Source organism: Haliaeetus albicilla, chromosome 15 (genome assembly GCF_947461875.1).
Source record: "Haliaeetus albicilla chromosome 15, bHalAlb1.1, whole genome shotgun sequence".
Classification (NCBI taxonomy): domain Eukaryota; kingdom Metazoa; phylum Chordata; class Aves; order Accipitriformes; family Accipitridae; genus Haliaeetus; species Haliaeetus albicilla.
The window spans coordinates 7,062,385-7,080,769 of record NC_091497.1 but is presented as its reverse complement, the minus strand read 5'-3'; the positions used below and the strand labels follow the sequence as shown (position 1 = coordinate 7,080,769).

General features: G+C 41.7%; 1 protein-coding gene across 1 annotated transcript in view; it reads right to left on the bottom strand.

The window, feature by feature from the left end:
- Positions 1 to 13,863: 13,863 nt before the first annotated feature.
- Positions 13,864 to 18,385, bottom strand: part of SLC15A1 (solute carrier family 15 member 1) — a 29,043-nt gene continuing 24,521 nt past the window's right edge. Inside the window, exons 19-23 of the mRNA XM_069802430.1 lie at positions 17,866 to 17,973; positions 17,627 to 17,723; positions 17,039 to 17,185; positions 16,085 to 16,192; positions 13,864 to 14,754 (exon numbers count right to left, since the gene is read on the bottom strand). Of these exons, the coding sequence (XP_069658531.1) occupies positions 14,566 to 14,754; positions 16,085 to 16,192; positions 17,039 to 17,185; positions 17,627 to 17,723; positions 17,866 to 17,973 (649 nt within the window). The 3' untranslated portion in view covers positions 13,864 to 14,565. The remainder of the gene's footprint in view (positions 14,755 to 16,084; positions 16,193 to 17,038; positions 17,186 to 17,626; positions 17,724 to 17,865; positions 17,974 to 18,385) is intronic.

Here is an 18,385-nt window from a genome sequence, read left to right as displayed (position 1 = left end):
TTAAATGATGGGGAGGTTAAATTCAGCAAATATGAAAATCTTTCTACTGTATACTGGTATGTAATTCTCTAAGAAATGTAAAAGCTTTCATTTGAATCTTACCTCAGTCAAAAGTCAAAAAACAGTCACAAGAATCGGTACCAAAACTTTCTCTTTAGATTGTTTTCTAAAGAATTTTTTCAATCTTCTTTAAAAAAAAAGAAAAAGAGAGCTTTAGTATTTCCATGGTTGCTCCGCTGTTTGCAGTAAATTTTTTAGCTTGCTAGGGAGAAAGTCCATGGGCTGCAAGTGAACCTTTTCCTTTGTCCCATGAATACCACTGAGATTTCGCTATCTCACACAACATTAAAAATCCTCATTGAGAAAATACCAGGTTTACCATTGCCTGTGCAGCTTTATTTTTGCTCCTTTCTATATGGTCATCGTGAGACAGATTTTTAGCATCTGCTTTGCTTTTTGTGCAGTTGCACATTCAGTGCAGAGTGAAAATAAAAAAGATATAAAACTAAATTTTATCTTTTTTATTACAAAAGGTATAAAGCTATTCTTTTCTGTCCATTAGTAAATTCTTTGTATATACTATGAAATAATTTTCATAAGGAATGTAGACTTGATTTGCTAGAGATGTTTATGTTTTACCTTGCTAATTCCCTTTCTACATTTAGTTTGTAGATTCTCTGGCTCAAGGCACATAAGCACAAAAAAGTTCCCATGTGCTCGCTGCTCTGAAGTAACTTTCCCCATGTAAGCTCCTAGCCTAGGGCCACTGTGAGTTCTTTCTCTTGCTTGTATGCCATCATTGAGTAAAGATCATGGATTTATTTAATCTCAAGGTTTCAAAGTTCTGTGTTATGTGTTCAACAAGAGACTGTGCCTGAAAAAGGATTGAGCCAGTGGAATAAGCGATATGAGCAGATCGACTTGTTAAATGCAGGAAAACAAAGAAGCAGATTCAAAACTCTATGTCATAAACCAGATACCAGTCTAAGTTCTAATGAAGTCAGAACAATGTATTAGAATGTCTAATGTCTGTCAGCTTCTGTATTCCATACTGTATCTTATGTTCTGATAAGCTTCCAGTCGCCCCCCGGACCCTTGCAAATTTTCCTCTCCTTTTCTCAGCCTTTTCTGAGAAAAAAGATTTTGTGTACTATACTCCAAAGGCTACTTTTGCAGAAATCTTTATTAAAAATAGAATGATTACATGTTATGATAGCCTGCCATCCCAGTACAATGACAGAGACTTCAAAAATAAACAGCTCTTATCATTAAGATCGTTCCTTGTTCTATGTTTTTGAAGCCAGATGTTTCCAGCATGCAAAGATTCAATTTATTTTGTGTAAACTTCTCAATACCTGGTTTGCTTTCAATTTAAAATGATATGACTACACAGATATTTTCTGCTTCGCTGGTTATATAAGAAAAACGTTAGTGAAGAAAAATATAATTACATCATTATAATGGCAGATTGTGAACTTCTGTTTATAAACTGTCTGTGAAGAGAAAACGTTGCTTACTGACCAAGACCGAAACTTCTCAAATGAGCAATGCAAGACCATTGGTGTTTTCTAAGAAGAAAAGTGCACCAGAAACTTAGCTCTTTTAGAATTTTTAATATGACATAAATAAATAAATAATCCTATTCGGAAATAAATACACTACAGAAAAAGCACTGTGGATTGTAACAGGTGGGACATATGTCTGCAAAATATAGCACATGAGAAATGCGATGGTGAATAAGTAGCAGGCACAAATTTACCTGGGGAAGAGGGAAGAATGAGGGGGCTGAATGCATGACAGTATTACTTGCAGTAACGTACGGCTACGAAGTTACGGAGACTCCCGCACGGATGGGGTTGAGTTGGTCCATCTTGTAGGGCAGCAGGGGTCTCCTGCCACCCTTGGCCTGAGGGCTGTAGAGCAATTAACCGAATCACAGTACCATGCTGCTCACTGCTCAGCTTGTTAATGGATTTTTTTTTCCTGCTTCCTTATCATCTTTATCCACCACTATCTTTTGTCTTTCCTGTTTCCTTTTTCTACGCTTTTTTTGACTGATCAATTTCTTAGTAAACTGTTTTAACAACCCCTATAAAAATGTGTCATTTCTTCTCTTAACTGTATATATTAGGTTCCTGGTCTTACCCTTTCTTTAATTACCCAGTTAGTAGCCTGATGGACTATGTACTCAAAATTAAATTCTCAGTAATTTGTCAATAAGGCTCCGTTTTGAATACTTACACTTTAAATGTATGACACTAGCCTGTTTCATATAATGCAAAGCAGCTTTAACAAGGCTCTTCACAAATGGACCTTAAAGAATTTAAGTGTTCCTGGGGTAAAAGGGGAGGTCCTCACATGCATCTGTAAGTGATGATAGAGAGGAAAGAAAAAATAAAAACATTTCACAGTGGAGGGTGCTACCAGTAGGCTGTCACAGGAATTCATCTGGGATCAATCTTGCTCAGCATATCCATGAATGACCTAGAAAAGAGACTAAAGAGAAATGACAAAATAGTCTCACATTGCCAAGTATCAGGAGGTAAAAACTAAAATGAAGCACAAGGGATTGCAGAAGAATCTCGGAGTGAGTGACTGCTGAGTGACGTACCAGCAGATGGGAGTTCAGTGCTGAAAACTATACGGGGGGAAAGTACGTGGGAGAAGATTTTAACTTCACATATTGGAGTTCTTACCAATCAAGAAGGAAATCTTGGCTGTCACTGATTTCAAATCAGTCAGAAGATAAAACTGTGTTAGGAGTTACTAGGAAAGGAATAAGGGCAGCAATGTTGTTATACCTCACTATAAATCCATGCTGCTCCTGTAGACTGTATCTTCCATTTCTAAAATGATACTGTAGCATAGAAGATGACACCAGAAATGGAAGAAAACCAAGATCAAAGATTCAAAAAAAATTTCTCTAGATGGAGAAATTAAATACATTATGAGTCCTCAGCTTAGGAAAGAGACTTTTCATGAGGACAGCAGAGTTCTGTAACCTCATGAATGGCCTGAAGAAGATGACGAGGGAGTGACTGTACACTTTTTCTCATAACAACAGCTATCAGACAGAAACTTGAAAATAGAGAAAAGCAGGTAACAACACAAATGAATAATGGACCTCACTGCCATGAGATGGGGGTAGGGGGAATTTAATTTTAAAAATTGGCAAATTCATGGAAGAATTGTTCATACAACAGCAACATGCTAGAAATAACTTTGCCTAGCTTCCCAATGTCAATCTATAGTCTTTACTAAGACAAATTAAAAAGAGTATTAAGTTTTGATAGAGCACTAGAAAAGAAAAAATAACAGGACTCTGGAGAGCCCACTAAGGAATAATGAATATCAAAGAGAGAAAGTCAGGCTTTAAGCTTCATGTACAGTGAACAGTGAAATAATCGAACAGCCTACCCATATAGCCAGATGGGTCCCATTCCTCTTCATGTGGTTTTATACTGACATCAGGAACAGAATTTCTCTGAATGGGAAGAAATAAGCTATCAGAATCTGCTCTTTTGACTTTTATGCAGATGGGCTTAAACCCTCATATTACCGAATTGATATCATAGTTATAGCTGAATTGGCACATTACCATTCAGAAACTTTTTTTTTAAGTTTAAATAATATATATTTGCATGCTAAAAGTTTATTTACCTACTGTTCAGCCATTTCTGAATTGGGGAATGGGTGGAAATGCTGTGTGTCTGTTACTGAACATTTTTATTCTGGTTCTAGTTTGCCCCTAGTTCAATGGGATGTGGCTGAAGGGATTTTATTCAGTGATAGAGGACCAGTAGGGAATACTGCGCTGGAACTTGTAAGCTACAAGGGTGGGTATATGTTCTGCTAGTGAGCTATGCAAAAGCGGACGGCTGAACCCCATAGACCCGGGGAGTCACATCTTCTGCTGGAACAGCATGTAGAGGTCAGCCAGCAGTAACTCTGAGCAACCCTGACCCTCCGGGGAGACCGACTAGGTTACAGAGTCCCTACACCAGGCTCCTCCTCATCCCTCCCCTGCCACTGCGCGAGGTGTAAGAGGGTTATTCCCCAGGCCGCCTTCCGTATCTTTCTTCTCACACTGGCTGTTCGGCTCTCTCGCGACACTCTCCATCAGGAATTTCACAATCAAGATTTAAAATGGTCTGCCTAACTGTTTATGGCTTGAGATTGTTTACGAGGTCCTAAACCAAAACTGCCTTGAGAAACAGGAATTTACACCCTCTAGCTGTTCTCTGGAAACACTTTTTAGCACTAATTTTTTTTTTTTTTTTTAAATAAAATTATTTCCTACCCTTGTCCAGTTCCTTGGCTCATCCATGGGAGAATAAGTCCCTGTTTGAGCAGATCTCTCAGAAAGGAAAGGAGAAAGGACTGGGCATTGTGCTGAAATGAGAACCCATAGTCAGGATGACTCAGTGTGCAGAAATGAACTATAATTATATCTGTGCGTTTTCATTCACTGATTTAGCTATTTCATGTTTATAAAGTTTGCCCAGAAAGCTCCACTTCTGTAGGTCCTCATTAAGGACATTTACAACACCCATATTCTGACATTCTTCTACTGTGCTGAAGGAGAAATGCACATCTCCCTGTTAATAACAAAAAATATCCTTGTGTTGTCCAGAACTGACATTTTTTTCCTGCCTTTAATTGTGTTTGCTCTACAAGATTAATTTCTAGTGTGCTTTCAAACTATGTGGGGATCATACCCCTACAAAACATTACGGGTTTCTGTGTTTCCACCAAAATCTGAAAATTTCAGTTTTCAATTTTTGGTGGAAAGGGGGTCCCTTCTACAAAGTTCATGATGGAGCCTTTTTTCCTCTCAACGTGCCATGGGTAACCCCGCAGCCATGTATTTATGCCAGCAGAGGAAGCTTACATAGCTTCAAAAGCACACAGATTGCCTTCTACAGCTAGACTTGGCTGTGCATTTAAGTTCTGGTTCAATAAGCCATCCTGTGAGAAAATGATTTTGTCTAGTACAGAAGCAGAGTTTGAAGTTCAAACAGTGACATTCTGCTTTAGGTCTCGTGAATGCTGAAGGAAAAAAAAAAGAAAAGGGCTATTAGATTATGTTCCCCCAAAGAAAAATCCAGTATTTTGCTATGTTTGTATAAAACATGCTGTTCTCTATATATTTCACTTCCTGCAGTGATGTACTTCATATCGTTCATAGAAAATTGCCGGGTTTTAAGATTCTTATTAATAGGAGAAAATTCACTTTCTTGTAGTGCTGAGAATCGTAATGGATAAGCCGGAATGAGGCAGGAAATGGAAGAAACGTCTCAAGTGTTGTATGCCCTTTATTAATAATGAGCAGAATATAAGTGCCTGAAAGTATTTTAGTATTCCAGGCAGACAATTAAAATTAGATGGGGACCTAGAGCTTATTAAGAAACATGAGATTGATTATACCGCACTGTGCCTCTGCCCCCGAAGAGGATCATTTCATTAAATCTTGCTTTTTATAAACCTTTCTCTTAGCCCCTTGTCACACAAACCAAACATATGCAAACAGAAGAAAACATGTATCTTCTCTATCTTCTTCTCACATTTCACATTTTGTAATGGAGACATCAGTTCTTATCTCAGATTAATGTCTACATACACAGCAGACTAGCAAAATGTCCAGACTAAATGGATCCATTAAGGGTGACCCTATAATCGCGATGAGACGCTCTAACCTCTAACTATGTCCCTAGAGAGTCCATGTCATCACAGATCTAAAATGTTTGCTTGCAGGCTACAGTTGTCCCGGCAGAAAAAGTTGCACTGTACCTCACTGATAACTGATAAGTAGTGGTCTTACAGTTGACTGCACTGCTTCACTATTTTAATTCAAGAATTATCCCATTTTACCCTTCATTAATCTCATGATATACCAGAAGCTACCTGTAAAATCTTGTGTTGACAGAAGTGTATTGTATTCATCCATTGAACACAAAAACATATGGATTCCCGCAGGCTTCAGTTTCCAGTCTAGGATGTTGGTAACAAATGAAAATCATTGCAATGTGATGGTTTTTTTAGGGTACAGCTTCATGTTGCGCTTAATCCAATTTAGCTGCGGTCTGCTGCCAAAGTGCTGATCCTGCTCTTCCTTTCTCCCAGCCCTGGCTCCCGTCCTTGCATTAGCAATCACATGCCCGCATGGTGATTTGGATCGGTTCACTGATCCCGTGGGAAATGCATCCACATCCTGCCGGATTAGTCTCCTGTGGCAGCAAGGACACCGTGTGTGTGTGGGAGGGAGGGAGGGATGCCAGCGCATCCCCATTCATTGGTAGCCCCCCCAGTTAGCTCAGATGAGGTAGAAGGTGAAACTCCATCCAGAATGTCCTGTATGGAGTGGGATGGTGGCTCCAGCTCTTTCATACCACAAAAATCCACCTTCTCGGCTTGCAGCAAGGAATGCTCCCGCCCGTGGTTTAAGCCCAAAGCTGTGTATCCGGAGCGGTCAGTCTTTGCAGAGCAGGTACAGAAGCAAACAGTGGAGGGATGACTTTGCTGCAACTAAACCTCTTTCCTAGGCAATCAGAGACCCTCAGCGCTTAGAAACACCAGCCTGTGGCCTTTCTAGCCCCAAAACGTAACACCCAAGAGTGAAAAGCCAGAAATCACAGATAGACCCAAAACTGTGAGGTTTTTATTTTGGGAGGGTTTCTATTAGGAAAATAAATTACAGGTTGTAAACTGTTTTCTAATGTCTGAACCCTCCATCATCCCCACTAAGTATGTGTGTGGGACAGTTACAGCCTGCAATAACTGTGCCCCCACAAAAATGCAGGTCCTGTGCATGTGCCTTCCCACCCTCCCCATCATTCCCATCCCACAGCCTTCTAAAAGTAGTTACCCAGTAAGTTCCTGTAGTGCTCATGGTGCTCTGACACGCTCCAGCCATCTTCCACCTCCTCCTGCAGACCTCCTTTCATTCACAAAAATCTGCTGCAACCTCCCACTTGCACCAGACCTTTGGCAGGATCCCAAACCCTCACGCTCCTTTGGCATCTACAGTTGTCAGCTCCATTTTCCTCCCGTCTTTTTCAAGAGAGCAGGCTTCCTGGGGATTTTGGACCGAGCATATCTTTTCTTCCTGCTGAGATAGTGGGTACCTGATACTTTACGTGCAAAGAAGAACAGATTTTGCTGCTCCACATCAGCACCGGTGTTCTTCCCTGCTCAGAAGTAAATTTACAGGGAGAGTTATGGGCTGTAGGCTCATATTAACACTGATGGAGTAGCAGAGCTGCAGAGACTTCCCACCCCGCTGTCTCCTGATAGCAGAGGGATTTGCCTCAGCACCGTAGAAATGATCAGAGGGAATTGCCAGAGCTCACAAATCTCCATTTATTTTCTGATGAGGCTTAAATGAGAAATAGACAGATAAGCACCCGAATGGGCCACCAAGAATTATCTATACTGACTCTATCTTCTGAATACAGCAAGAAATACAGGGAGGACCCTGCTTTTATACAGACTGACTTGGGCTAAATGCAAATTTCTGCTATGCTCAGTGTCCAGAAGTCACTTAGACACTCTGTTCTTCCTGGATCAGGTTCTGGTTTCCTATTTTAATACTGCGATTGTCTTGCACATCTACTCTCAGTTCTGCTCATTCTGCTTCTTGCACCTAGAATATATCCTGGCCCCAACTGCACCTTCCTCCCAAACTCCCTTGGTGCAAATCATGACCTTCCCCGCTCTTCTTTTGAGAAGCTCTCCGGTGCCAATGCACTACCCACCTGGATCAGACATGGAAAGGTGCTGTAGTTGTGTGCATTGAGGGGCTCAGGCAAAGCATACCGCTATCAGTGGAAAGATTCTCATCAGCTTCGCTGGATTTCTGATTTCTGATTTCTGCTGTTTGTAGGTAGTACATAGGCTCCTCAGCCAATGGTGCATCTTCCTTTCTCGCTTGTATACAGGCTGACACTGTGGCCACTGACTTACTTATTTCCACGAGCAAGTTTCTCAAAGAATGTAATGCAGTTCTATGCTTGCATTTATTTGCATTTATGAAAGTAAAATAAAAATTTCTAACCTGTTCTTTATTACAGCTCAAGGTTTTATCACGTGCTTTTATGTCATTCTTCCAGCAGAAACACAAGACCATGTAGTTATGTTCTGACTGTTAAGCAAAGAAAGAAGCACTTTCGAAATATGCATATCTGTGATTTTTATACATGTAAAGTGTTTGTATTTAACGATTTGGGTGTTTAACCAACTTCTGTAGAGATTATTTTTAAAGTATTTCAGTTCACCTTTAAAATTAAATTGAAGAAGTCCCTGTGAGGATGAGGGTGCAGTGTCATTAGGGGTTTTAGCTGCTCAAAGACTGCCCCTCCAAGTGACCACCTCCTTCTTCAGCACTGACATCGTTTCATGTTAACTTAACCTGAGCTGGAAACCACACCTCTCCCCTACAGCGACCCTGAGCTGAAGTTTCCTCTGCTTTCCATAGGGCAGACACAGTCGAGGACAGAGCAAGGGAGGAGCAGCTCTGGGGAGAGGGATCAGGGTGCAGCAGTCCTTGGCCCCAACCTGAAGATCTCGTTAGAAGCGCCCCGGGAATTGCCATTGAATGTCTATCCTAACTCCTTCCATCCCAAAGCTTTGGCACCCGGTGTCCCAAACTCTTCCACATCAGCCCTTCCCAAACTATTTCAGCATCCGACGCCAGGGTAATCCAAATTTCTCCTCCTAGCAGCCCTGCCTCCCAAAGCTCTCCCATCCAAGTCACAACCCACTGAAAATCCTTTCTGCTTGGAAGACATCTTCAAGACCCGTTGCCTGAGGGACCATCCAGACCCTGCTCACAACCCTCTCAGCCCTTGCAGCAGCAGCATCCACAGGCTACAGACGTTTCTTCTTGCCCTCCCAAGGACTGTAACAGCCCTATACCCAAAGCTCTTTCCTAAGCGTGCCCGAGTTTGACCCCAAAGTTTGTGGGATAGCTCAAAAACCTGCTGTATATGCTTGAGAAGATGTCAGTGTGAAAAGAGCAGCGTTTAGGAGAGGTCTAATACTGAATGTCATTCAGGAATGAGATGCTCTTCCAGCAAACTCCCTTAATGGACTGTATCTAGCTGGCATGGCCTCACCGATGGCCATCTCAGTGAGCTGGGGCCCCTACCGAATGTGGTGGTTGTGGCTTTCTTTTTAAAGACAGGGGATGGGTTCTGTGGTTTATACAACAGATTAACAGTTTGGGAAGTCACCCAGGAGGCAGGAATCTGAAATCAGTGCGTCCTTAGTCTGTTAGAACCAAGCGTAGATTCAGCCCAAATTCTGTATCCACTGAAAAATAATCTTTTGCTGGAACATCTATACTTCCCTGTATTTAACACAGTGCTGTTTTCTCTGGGGATGTCTGCTGTGCCCACAGGAGCCAATTTTGCTTTGTCTGACTGACATTTTGCTCAGTTACAAAAACTCCCTCAAACCTGCTTGTGGCTTTGCTTCTTAGGGTAGAATTTCATGCCCACGGTTTAAGTAAGTCCTGCAGTTAAATTGGATTAAATGCAACATGAAGATGTATGCAGCGATTTTATCATCTTTTAGAGTAAGACTGTTGGGTGCTGCAGCCAATAAAGCTGGCTTTATTCTTGTTCTTTACTACTCTGTCAAAGTCTCTTTTCATAATACCACGTAGGATTTTGGCAGTTTTAACAAGTTTTTAAAAGTTTTAAGGAGACATGACTTCCACCAGGGCTGCCAGGGACCACCTCTGCCTTAAATCCATCCAGATATTTTCATTTTCCTCAACACACAGCAGCCCTACGGTCTTCAAAAGCGATACCGATGGATGCAGGAGATGTTTTCATAGGGGTAACCCGAAGCTGTGATAACTGCGAGTGAAAAATGATGAAGGCAAGGATGCAAGAGGGTTTTTTTCTGAGGCTCCCCCCAGCTTTTCCTGCCTTTGTGGTGTATTTTTGTGCCACCTGGTGGTAAGAAATGACCCGCCACTCCCGGGGAGGTGGAATTTTGGGGGACTTCGAGCAGCTTTGCCTGAGCAAGGAACCTGGAGTTGGCAGAAAAAAAAATAAAAGGTTAAATAAAGGCAGGAGAGCGTCGTATGTTTTAGTCCTATTAATAGTACCTAGAATCTGTAGTCACAGACTGGCGCTTCGTTGCAAAAAAAAAAAAAAAAAAAAAAAAGCTCGATCTGGGGAAAGCAAATCAATCCCTCCTGTTCTGGAAGCTGCTTCAAGGCAGGTAGGAGATGGCTGGGGGCTTCTCTGATTCCTGCTGGTTCTGCCAGGCTCCTTGAGCTGGAACTAGGTGGCACAGAGCAGCTCCTTGGGTCTGCAAGTTAGGAGAGGGACCGAGTTCATCAGCTGGGCGCTGGGGCAGCCATCTGCTCTGATGTAGCGGAGAAATGATGAGTCACGCTTGCAATACATGCGTGAACTAACGAGCCAAAACCAAAAAAACCCAACCAACTGGAAGAAAAAAAACCTCAAACTAAACATACCCCAGCCTGGGCTTCTGTAGCTCTGTCCGGAATGTGATAGTGAATGACCACAGCCTGGTCCCAAACAGGGGGAGGAGAGGGTCTGCGACAGTAAATTCTTGCCCTGCTGCAACAGAGAATAGTATGACCATTAGTCTTTTATTCCTGCTCCCTGTAGAGCAGCAGAAGTCCAGGGTGGAGGACTACCTGGACCTGGAGGTCCTCTCCACGCCCCCCCTCATTTCCATGCTCAGTTTCTCAAGTGCACCCCCCCCTTCCCATGCCCCCCCCCCGGTTCAGCACGCAGCCAGGCCCTGCCAGCATGGGACATTCACAGCTTTAACTTTAGTAAACTCATGCAGCAGTGGTGCCCCCCCCGCCCTCCCATGTTTGGGATCAGGTTTCGGTAAAAATGCATTCAATATCATTAATTCAGTTAGGTGGTTACAGAACTGCTCTCAGGCACTCTGTTGAAGTAAAGTACCAGCCTGAAGGAGCTGCACCAATTGAATTAACCTTTACTTGAAACATTTTTTTGTAAGATAAGACCTTTAGGAAACAGGACTCCCATCTAAGTAGAAGACATTTCCAATTTTTACTACCAAGGAAGCATGGCATGGTTTCAGGAGCACTGATTTTTTTTTTTTTTTTTTTTTAAGTTTATCAGGCTCAAACAAAGTATTTTTCCCACCCGTGAGGACTGGGTGTTCAATTTGGAGTAAAAAAGCCCTGTATAGGCTATGATGGAAAGAAGCTCTGACAGGGACATACATTGCAGTCAGCTGAATCTCACAGGAGGAGGAAAAACACCATTTCACATAAGCAGACAGATGAGATTTCAGCTTAATCTCATGAGGGCTTTATTTGCCGCTAATGGCAGAAGCAGGTCAAACGAGGGGTTGCAACAACAGCTTGAGAGTGAGTGCTGTGAAAGTGCCTCGCTCTATTTCATGCCTAGCTCCTGCATCATTTTTTCTTTAGCTATGCAGCTTTTGGTTTTACTTCTGCCTCAGCCCCAAAATACAGCAATGGTGTTACGGAGACAGCCGCTTTCACCTCAGATAGTCTATGAGTGTTTCAGAAGGTCTTATGGCCGTTTTGGCATTGCAGGGAAAACCAGCTTTTTCTTTCCAGTACTTCTGCTGGCAAAGGCAAACCTATCTAATTAGCTTCTGCCAATAATTAGGATTCTTTTAGGATGCAGTCAGTGACAGTTGTAACACTGTTTAAGATCGTCAAATCAGTGTTTGGCGTGTCAGTACGAAGGATGTAATAACACGTAGTTTCTAAGAGCTGTCCCATTGCCAAAAGGCTTTGGGCTCGGCATCTCATTGAAAATGACCCTTTACAAAAGCACAAGCGGCTCGGCTATGTCCAGCCCAGCTGCTACCCAAGAAAGCAGCCACGGAGGCTACACAGGGAAGAACCTGCTGCACCACGGGCTTCTCCCATGAGGGTGCACTGCCTACACCCCACCTTCTGCTCAAGCTGACTCAGGCCCTGCTGCAAGACCCCAGCTCTTCACTGAGCTCTCTACACTTATGAAATGCATACCCCAGCCCGTCCTCTCCAAAAAGGTGGCGAACCAATTCCCACACCCTGCCCATTTTTTCCCTAACCGCCCCCCTTTGCTGTCCCATAGAGTCATTGCTCCAGGACTGAGACCTTCCAAGTAGGTACCAGCAGTGGGTGGGCACTGATCTTCACATAAGGCTCTTAAAACATACCTGTGGTTTGAACCAATTCAGGTAAGCACGTAGCTACTCTCTGAAAAACACAGGTCCTGTTTTGCTCATCTTCCTCTCCTCTCTCTCCTACACAGTCAAATCCACTGTTAAACTTCCTGGGACATGGACTTGTCATCCACCTCTGGGCATTAGGTATTTTATGTAGAGCTTTGACTCGGATTGGGAACGAGCGTGGGAAAGTGATAAAATTTAACAGCAATAATGGAGAGTCCATTGAATTGCAGGCTCTCACGTTACCTTTGTTCTGTGCTAAATTCCACAAAATCCTGTCCTGCAGTGGTGTCTCTAGGAAGAACAGCAGTGATTGAATTAGGCTGGAAATGGGAAATCCTTGATTGTCCTGAACCAATTCCAGGAGAAGTAGGATGATTTCAGGAGTTATTACTTCCCCTTTGAAAATTTGTCTCTCTTTCACTCTTTAAGGCATGACCCAGTTATTTTATTATCAATATTCTAACCTCTGCAACACTGTCAGCGATATTATGCTAAAGCACTGTGTCAAGGTATGAATGAAAAATGTAAAAGTAATTTGTAGAGCAACAGCATGTATAGGTGACTTGCAATTGCTTCCAGGAATAGAATTCCAGGAATTTAAAAAGCCCAACAGCTTTGTATAGACCTTTGCCTAAAACTATAGAGAAGACTTTGAAAGGAATGTGCTGCTTGTTGGCCCATTTTCAAGAACAGCAAATGGCAGGGACTGGATTCATGTAGTTCAGAAAATCTGACTTTGAACAGTTTTAAGTCAAGTGTCCTTAGGTTGAGCTAATGAGCAGTAGGAAAAACATGGAAGCTGTATAGTATATTTGTAATATTAGTAAGCATATGGACATACACATCCCTGTATCTACCTGGCCAGACATGAGTACAGTTTTGATTGCTAGAACAGGCTTTCATAGTTCACCACTCTTGTATTTTTTTAAAAGGTTTTTGTTTGTTTATTTTAAATAAGAACTGAAGTTAGAATGATCAGCTGTTATCTCGATTGCTTTCGGGGCATCTTCTCTGTAACACTACAAGATATGCAAAAGACCCTCCCAGTAGTCTAGACAGCAGCATCCAGAACTAAACACTGTCTTATCAAACTCCATTTCTAACTGTTTTCCTGGGTGGGGGACTCTATTCTCTGTGCATACATGTACATGGACATCTAAGTGCCAGCAACAGGAGTGGGAACCAGGGGTCACAGGGGCCCATGCATCTGCAGTGCCAGCAACATGCACATTGCTTAAATACGTATGTCTGTGTGATTACTTGCAAATATGAAGCTGGACATGCTGTAAAATACGATAGGAGTATTGGGACCCAGGTATCAAAGCAGCTGTAAATCTGGCAAGGCTACTAGAGGGGCCAGGGAGTCCAAGCCAGCTGCTGGAGAAAGTGTAGGATGTGGATCTAAATACAGGAATTCCCAAAACACTATGCAGACCACTGGTACTCCGTAATATGGCCAACGGGGTTACACAATCCTGCTGAGCAGCAAAATTTAGTCTTCCCTACTATAAAATGTATGGGTGTTACAGGTATATTAAGACAGAGAAGACTGACACTTGTCCATTAGCTTCAAGCGATGGAGCACATACAAAGAGGCAGCAGAGAGGTAGGATCACGTTTTGTTAACATGCAACTGTAACTCGTACGCCACTTCCACTGTTTTGTTAGAACACAAGTTTTATTGCTGTTGCTTATTCCAAACATCATTTGCCATTGGCTGTTTACCTGAGTGGACACCTCATTACTATATTCAATTAAAAACCATAACAGGAGTTAAATGGGTAGTTAACAGGCACATAAAGCATTATATTACAGTGCACGTCCAAGTTACTGCCATGTGGAGCACAGACAGCTTTTTAATCTGAGCAATGCCAGAGCTTTGCTCCCATTATCTGTAAGGAAGTACAAAAGAATTTAAGGCACATGTGACCTGCTGCTTTCAAGTAACAGTGAGGCTAGAGGGGTCATGCAGACAGCTTGGCTTCAATTACTATTTCTTGACAACACTTGTTTCTTTCATGATATAAAACTGAAATGCAGTATAAAAATACATCTTTTCACAGGGTCTAATAGTGCCAAGTGCAATTTCAATATTTTAACGCTATGGTATTTAAGCTTGAGGTACATTAAGAGTGCAAATTCTGCTGGAGTTTCTTCAGGATACCATTCAGTAGAAGAGAGACTAATCTTTTCCTCTTGCTTCCCAAGAGAGGCTGCATTTTAAGTTAAAACAGTTTTTCTTAACCTCTCCCATGAGACATATTATCCAGAGGTGTTACCGATACCCTGATTCCTCTTACTGCAGGGATCGTTAATGGGATACTGTAATTTATAAACACCCCTTGAATACACCTTTTACATCTGAGAGACAGCTTCAGATTGCTTTTCATAGACATCTTGATCCTTTTTGGCTTGTTTCTTTTCTTCCTCATCCAGTTGGGCTTCAATCTCATTTACATCAGTATAGGTATAAAAATAAGCCATGACAGCAAAAATTATGCAAACTGCCAACAGCAAGGCAGCAAACAGCACATACTCTGCCCACTGTACAAAAAAAGAAAAAAAATCCATCAGTATTCGTTCCCAAAAAGAATTACACAATTTTACCGTTTGCAAGAAGTGAATTCAGAATGTGAAACTAAGCATACATAACAAGTATCATATGACTTAAAAGACTAAGTATTAGATGTATATAATACACATTAAAGCAACTCAGAATTGAGGCCCTTTCAGCAGTTCTGTCTTCACTGAAGAGACAGAAGTTCTGTGAATACTGAAAAGCTCTACAATACCCTTTTCCTGGAGGCATGGGAATGGACCAAAAGACTGAAAAGGAAACTCAGCCCCTCCTTTTGGTCAGGTAATCTCATTTTAAACCAGGCTGGCAGTGATCCTGCTTCCACTTAGGTCAGCAGTAAAAAGTTTTCACTGACTGCAAATCTGGGCAGAGGGCAAGGCCAGGAACCCTGGTTTCAAAGTGCTACCTCCACCCAAAAAGCCTCAACAGCTCTGTTTCATGCTCTTTCTGGTTAATTTAGCTGAAACCAGGGCTGCCACACTGGTTTCAAAGACAGGCTTTTCCCTCTCTCAGACAGCCCTTTTAATTCATTAGGGAGTGCCACTAGCAGTCCGAGAAAGTCCTGTCCAAGTGCTCTTCACCCGGAGAACCACAGCTTTCATGCCCCGAAGAATGAGGATTGAAACCAGTGGGGCCAGAAGGAGGGATGCGGCAGGGCTGAGGTGTGCAGGTGAAGGTTCAGTAGCAGTGAACAGAATTTTGGTAGGTTTTAATCTCATTAGTCTAGAATTTCAGCCCAGAAGTTCACAATCTTTCTGCACCATGAGAAGCAATTTATTGTAGAGATGCTAGAAACTGCTGCTTGCAAGCAAAGGAGGCTGACAGAGCAGGAGCTAAGAATAGCAAACAACAGACAGAAGAGGTAGAAGCCTTTGCAGAGGAAGTGTTTGTTGAAGTTGCTTCAAGTTTCGTGCGTGTGTACACATTCACACACATGTTGGGGAAGTGCTGGGGAAAAGGTCCAACAGAAACTTTAGAAGAGGCTCCAGGAGACAAGTTACGACCCTGTTGTCACAGCCTTCAACACTAGTTTTAATCCAAATAGGTTATAAAGATTCATATCTCTGTTACTTATATACTCTAATGAGATTATTCAGTCAAGCACTAGTTCTACAACTGACTGGTACACTCTTGTAGCTAACACTAACCTCCTGTATTCCAACTATAAATGCAAAGCTACCATAACGCCCATGTTCAAGAGTTGTGGTTGAGGATTATCAGCCACAACTCCCCCCTGGATTAGAGCTGCTTTCTCAAAGTGTAATATAATAGCACGCCGACTGCTTGTGTGCTTACCTGCTCACTGAGTTTGGATGCTCCAGCCACGATAAGGACAATTATGTTACCGACAGCCACTGTCAGCAGCCACCCTGCCTGCAGCACTGCCTTCATATTAGATGGGGCCTATTATAGAAGTAAAACACTTAAGTTTTAGTCAAATGCTGCTATTGCTTATTTTCTGATGTTTACTGCATTCTTTATGTTGTAACATGCACTGGTTATCTGGGGGGAGGAGGATTTCTTAGGTTTTTTTGTTTGGTTGTTTGGGTTTTTTTAATTAAAAATTGCTAGAGAATTAAACAGACCTGGAGAAGGCTTTGAGGAGCAAGAGATTAGCAGTACTAACTATAACACCTTTTACTTTGTACACACTGAGTAATAACCGGCACATTTTACATCTCGGTCACACATGGTACATGTTAAATGAAGAAATCGAGTGCATCATAGACTAGCAAGCTACAACTTACAACGTTCCCATCACCGCAGTTTATAGACTCAGAATTAAGGGAAGAAATACACACAGCTAATAACAAAGTGGAGTTGCAAGACAAAGGAATTAAAAGTGTATAATTAAACTGCTGCTAAAGACTGTATGGAGGAAACTGGTGTCGAGACGAGGTGTCAGTACTTGTTCATGTCACATTTGAGGGCTCTCCAGCTTAGTTTTACAGCAGCAGTACAGTTCCACTTATTTTCAATGGAAAGTCACGTGCGTGAGAAGGTGACTTGAGGGCTAGTGGTCAAGTCTTCAAATGATATAATTCAGCATAGCTTCATGGAAAACACTGAATGCTAGTGAAACAAGGCCAACTTGCACCAGCCTATAGTCCTGCTGGGGAGCTCTGAAGGACGTAATTGTTCAAAGCAAGCAGCAATACAGAACCACCGCTTAAAAACAACAAATCACAGAAAATCTGCATTTGTACCAGGATTCTTAACACAATGAGAGCTCTGAAGAGCAAAACCTACCTGTGAGTATGAAAACTCCAGCCCGGTGACAGAGAAGACTACTTCTGCACATGTAAGAATAAAATACTGAGGGATCTGCCAAGCCATATGAACTGTATTGGGTGGGATATCTTCAGAATATGTTACATTAAGAGTGTCTCCCACACACTGGAAATTAAAATTGCACATTAGGAACAGTGATAAAGAGTCTGTACGCTAAAGGCGCTCTAACCAGTTCTGTATCATACCTATAATCATATATATGCCAAGTTCTGGGTAAATAAGGAGTATTATGTATGAAGCACTCCGTACTTATTTATAAAGTAGTAGTTATTCTACAGCAGACTTCATGCAATTCCTTAGTGTCTAATAGGGCTAAAAATTTAAGGCCATTAGTGATGAACATGAATTCTTGCATTATGTCATTATCATACCCATCATTATTTTTATAGTTAATGGTGGTTTTATGTTCTGTTTAACATACCAGAATTCTATCATATGTACAATAAAGGACAAGAGGAATAATTATACAAGTGTTTTTTTAGTTAAAGAAAATATTGACATGAAAAGTAATTCTGTATTCTCCATGCAACAGCACTGGCAACTCACCTGGTTAATTACAATTGTATAGGCACTGCCAAAGCCAAATGCCTTTGAAGTAACTGAACAAGGGATTGAATTTCCAATAGCCACAATCTTATCTTTTCTGAAAAAGAAAAAAACCCCACAGTTCAGACCATAGGTATAGACAGTTGCATGTATTATATATAATAAAAGAGTTCTATGTCCTTTTTCCAAGGACAAGTATGTCTTCAAGTGGTTAGATTAGGGTAAAGGAAAATGCTTACCTTCCTCCTGGAAAGAGGTTGTAATTACTAGCAGAAAGAGGCATCAGTGTTCCAAAAGAAGTGTCACCCATAGTGACGTTGACAGCATCAGGCAAATTGTTTATGAACCTTTAAAATGCAAGAGTGATGAAATACTATACAAAAATATACATAAGTCAAAGAATACAGGTTTTACTTTTAATTATATACTGGCAGCACACATGCATCAAGTCTTCCCCTTTTATTTTTGTCAGTTAACAGTTATAAAGAACTCTAAATCTCAAAGCATGGCCAATGCAAAAAGCAAGCTTGACCTACACCAGCCCACTGCCTGCTTAGGAGAATGTCAAAAGCAAGCCTCTACTACAACCAGTAACAAATGCATCTGCAAATGGAAGACATAGAAGAAAAGTAGAGAAGTAGTAGGATACTTAGGATACTTCTTACCCAAGATTAAGAAGGAGGTATATACAGGCAAGCTGTGCTGGTTGTCTACAAAAAAGTCTAGACAACAGAGCTAAACATACACTTCCAATTTTAG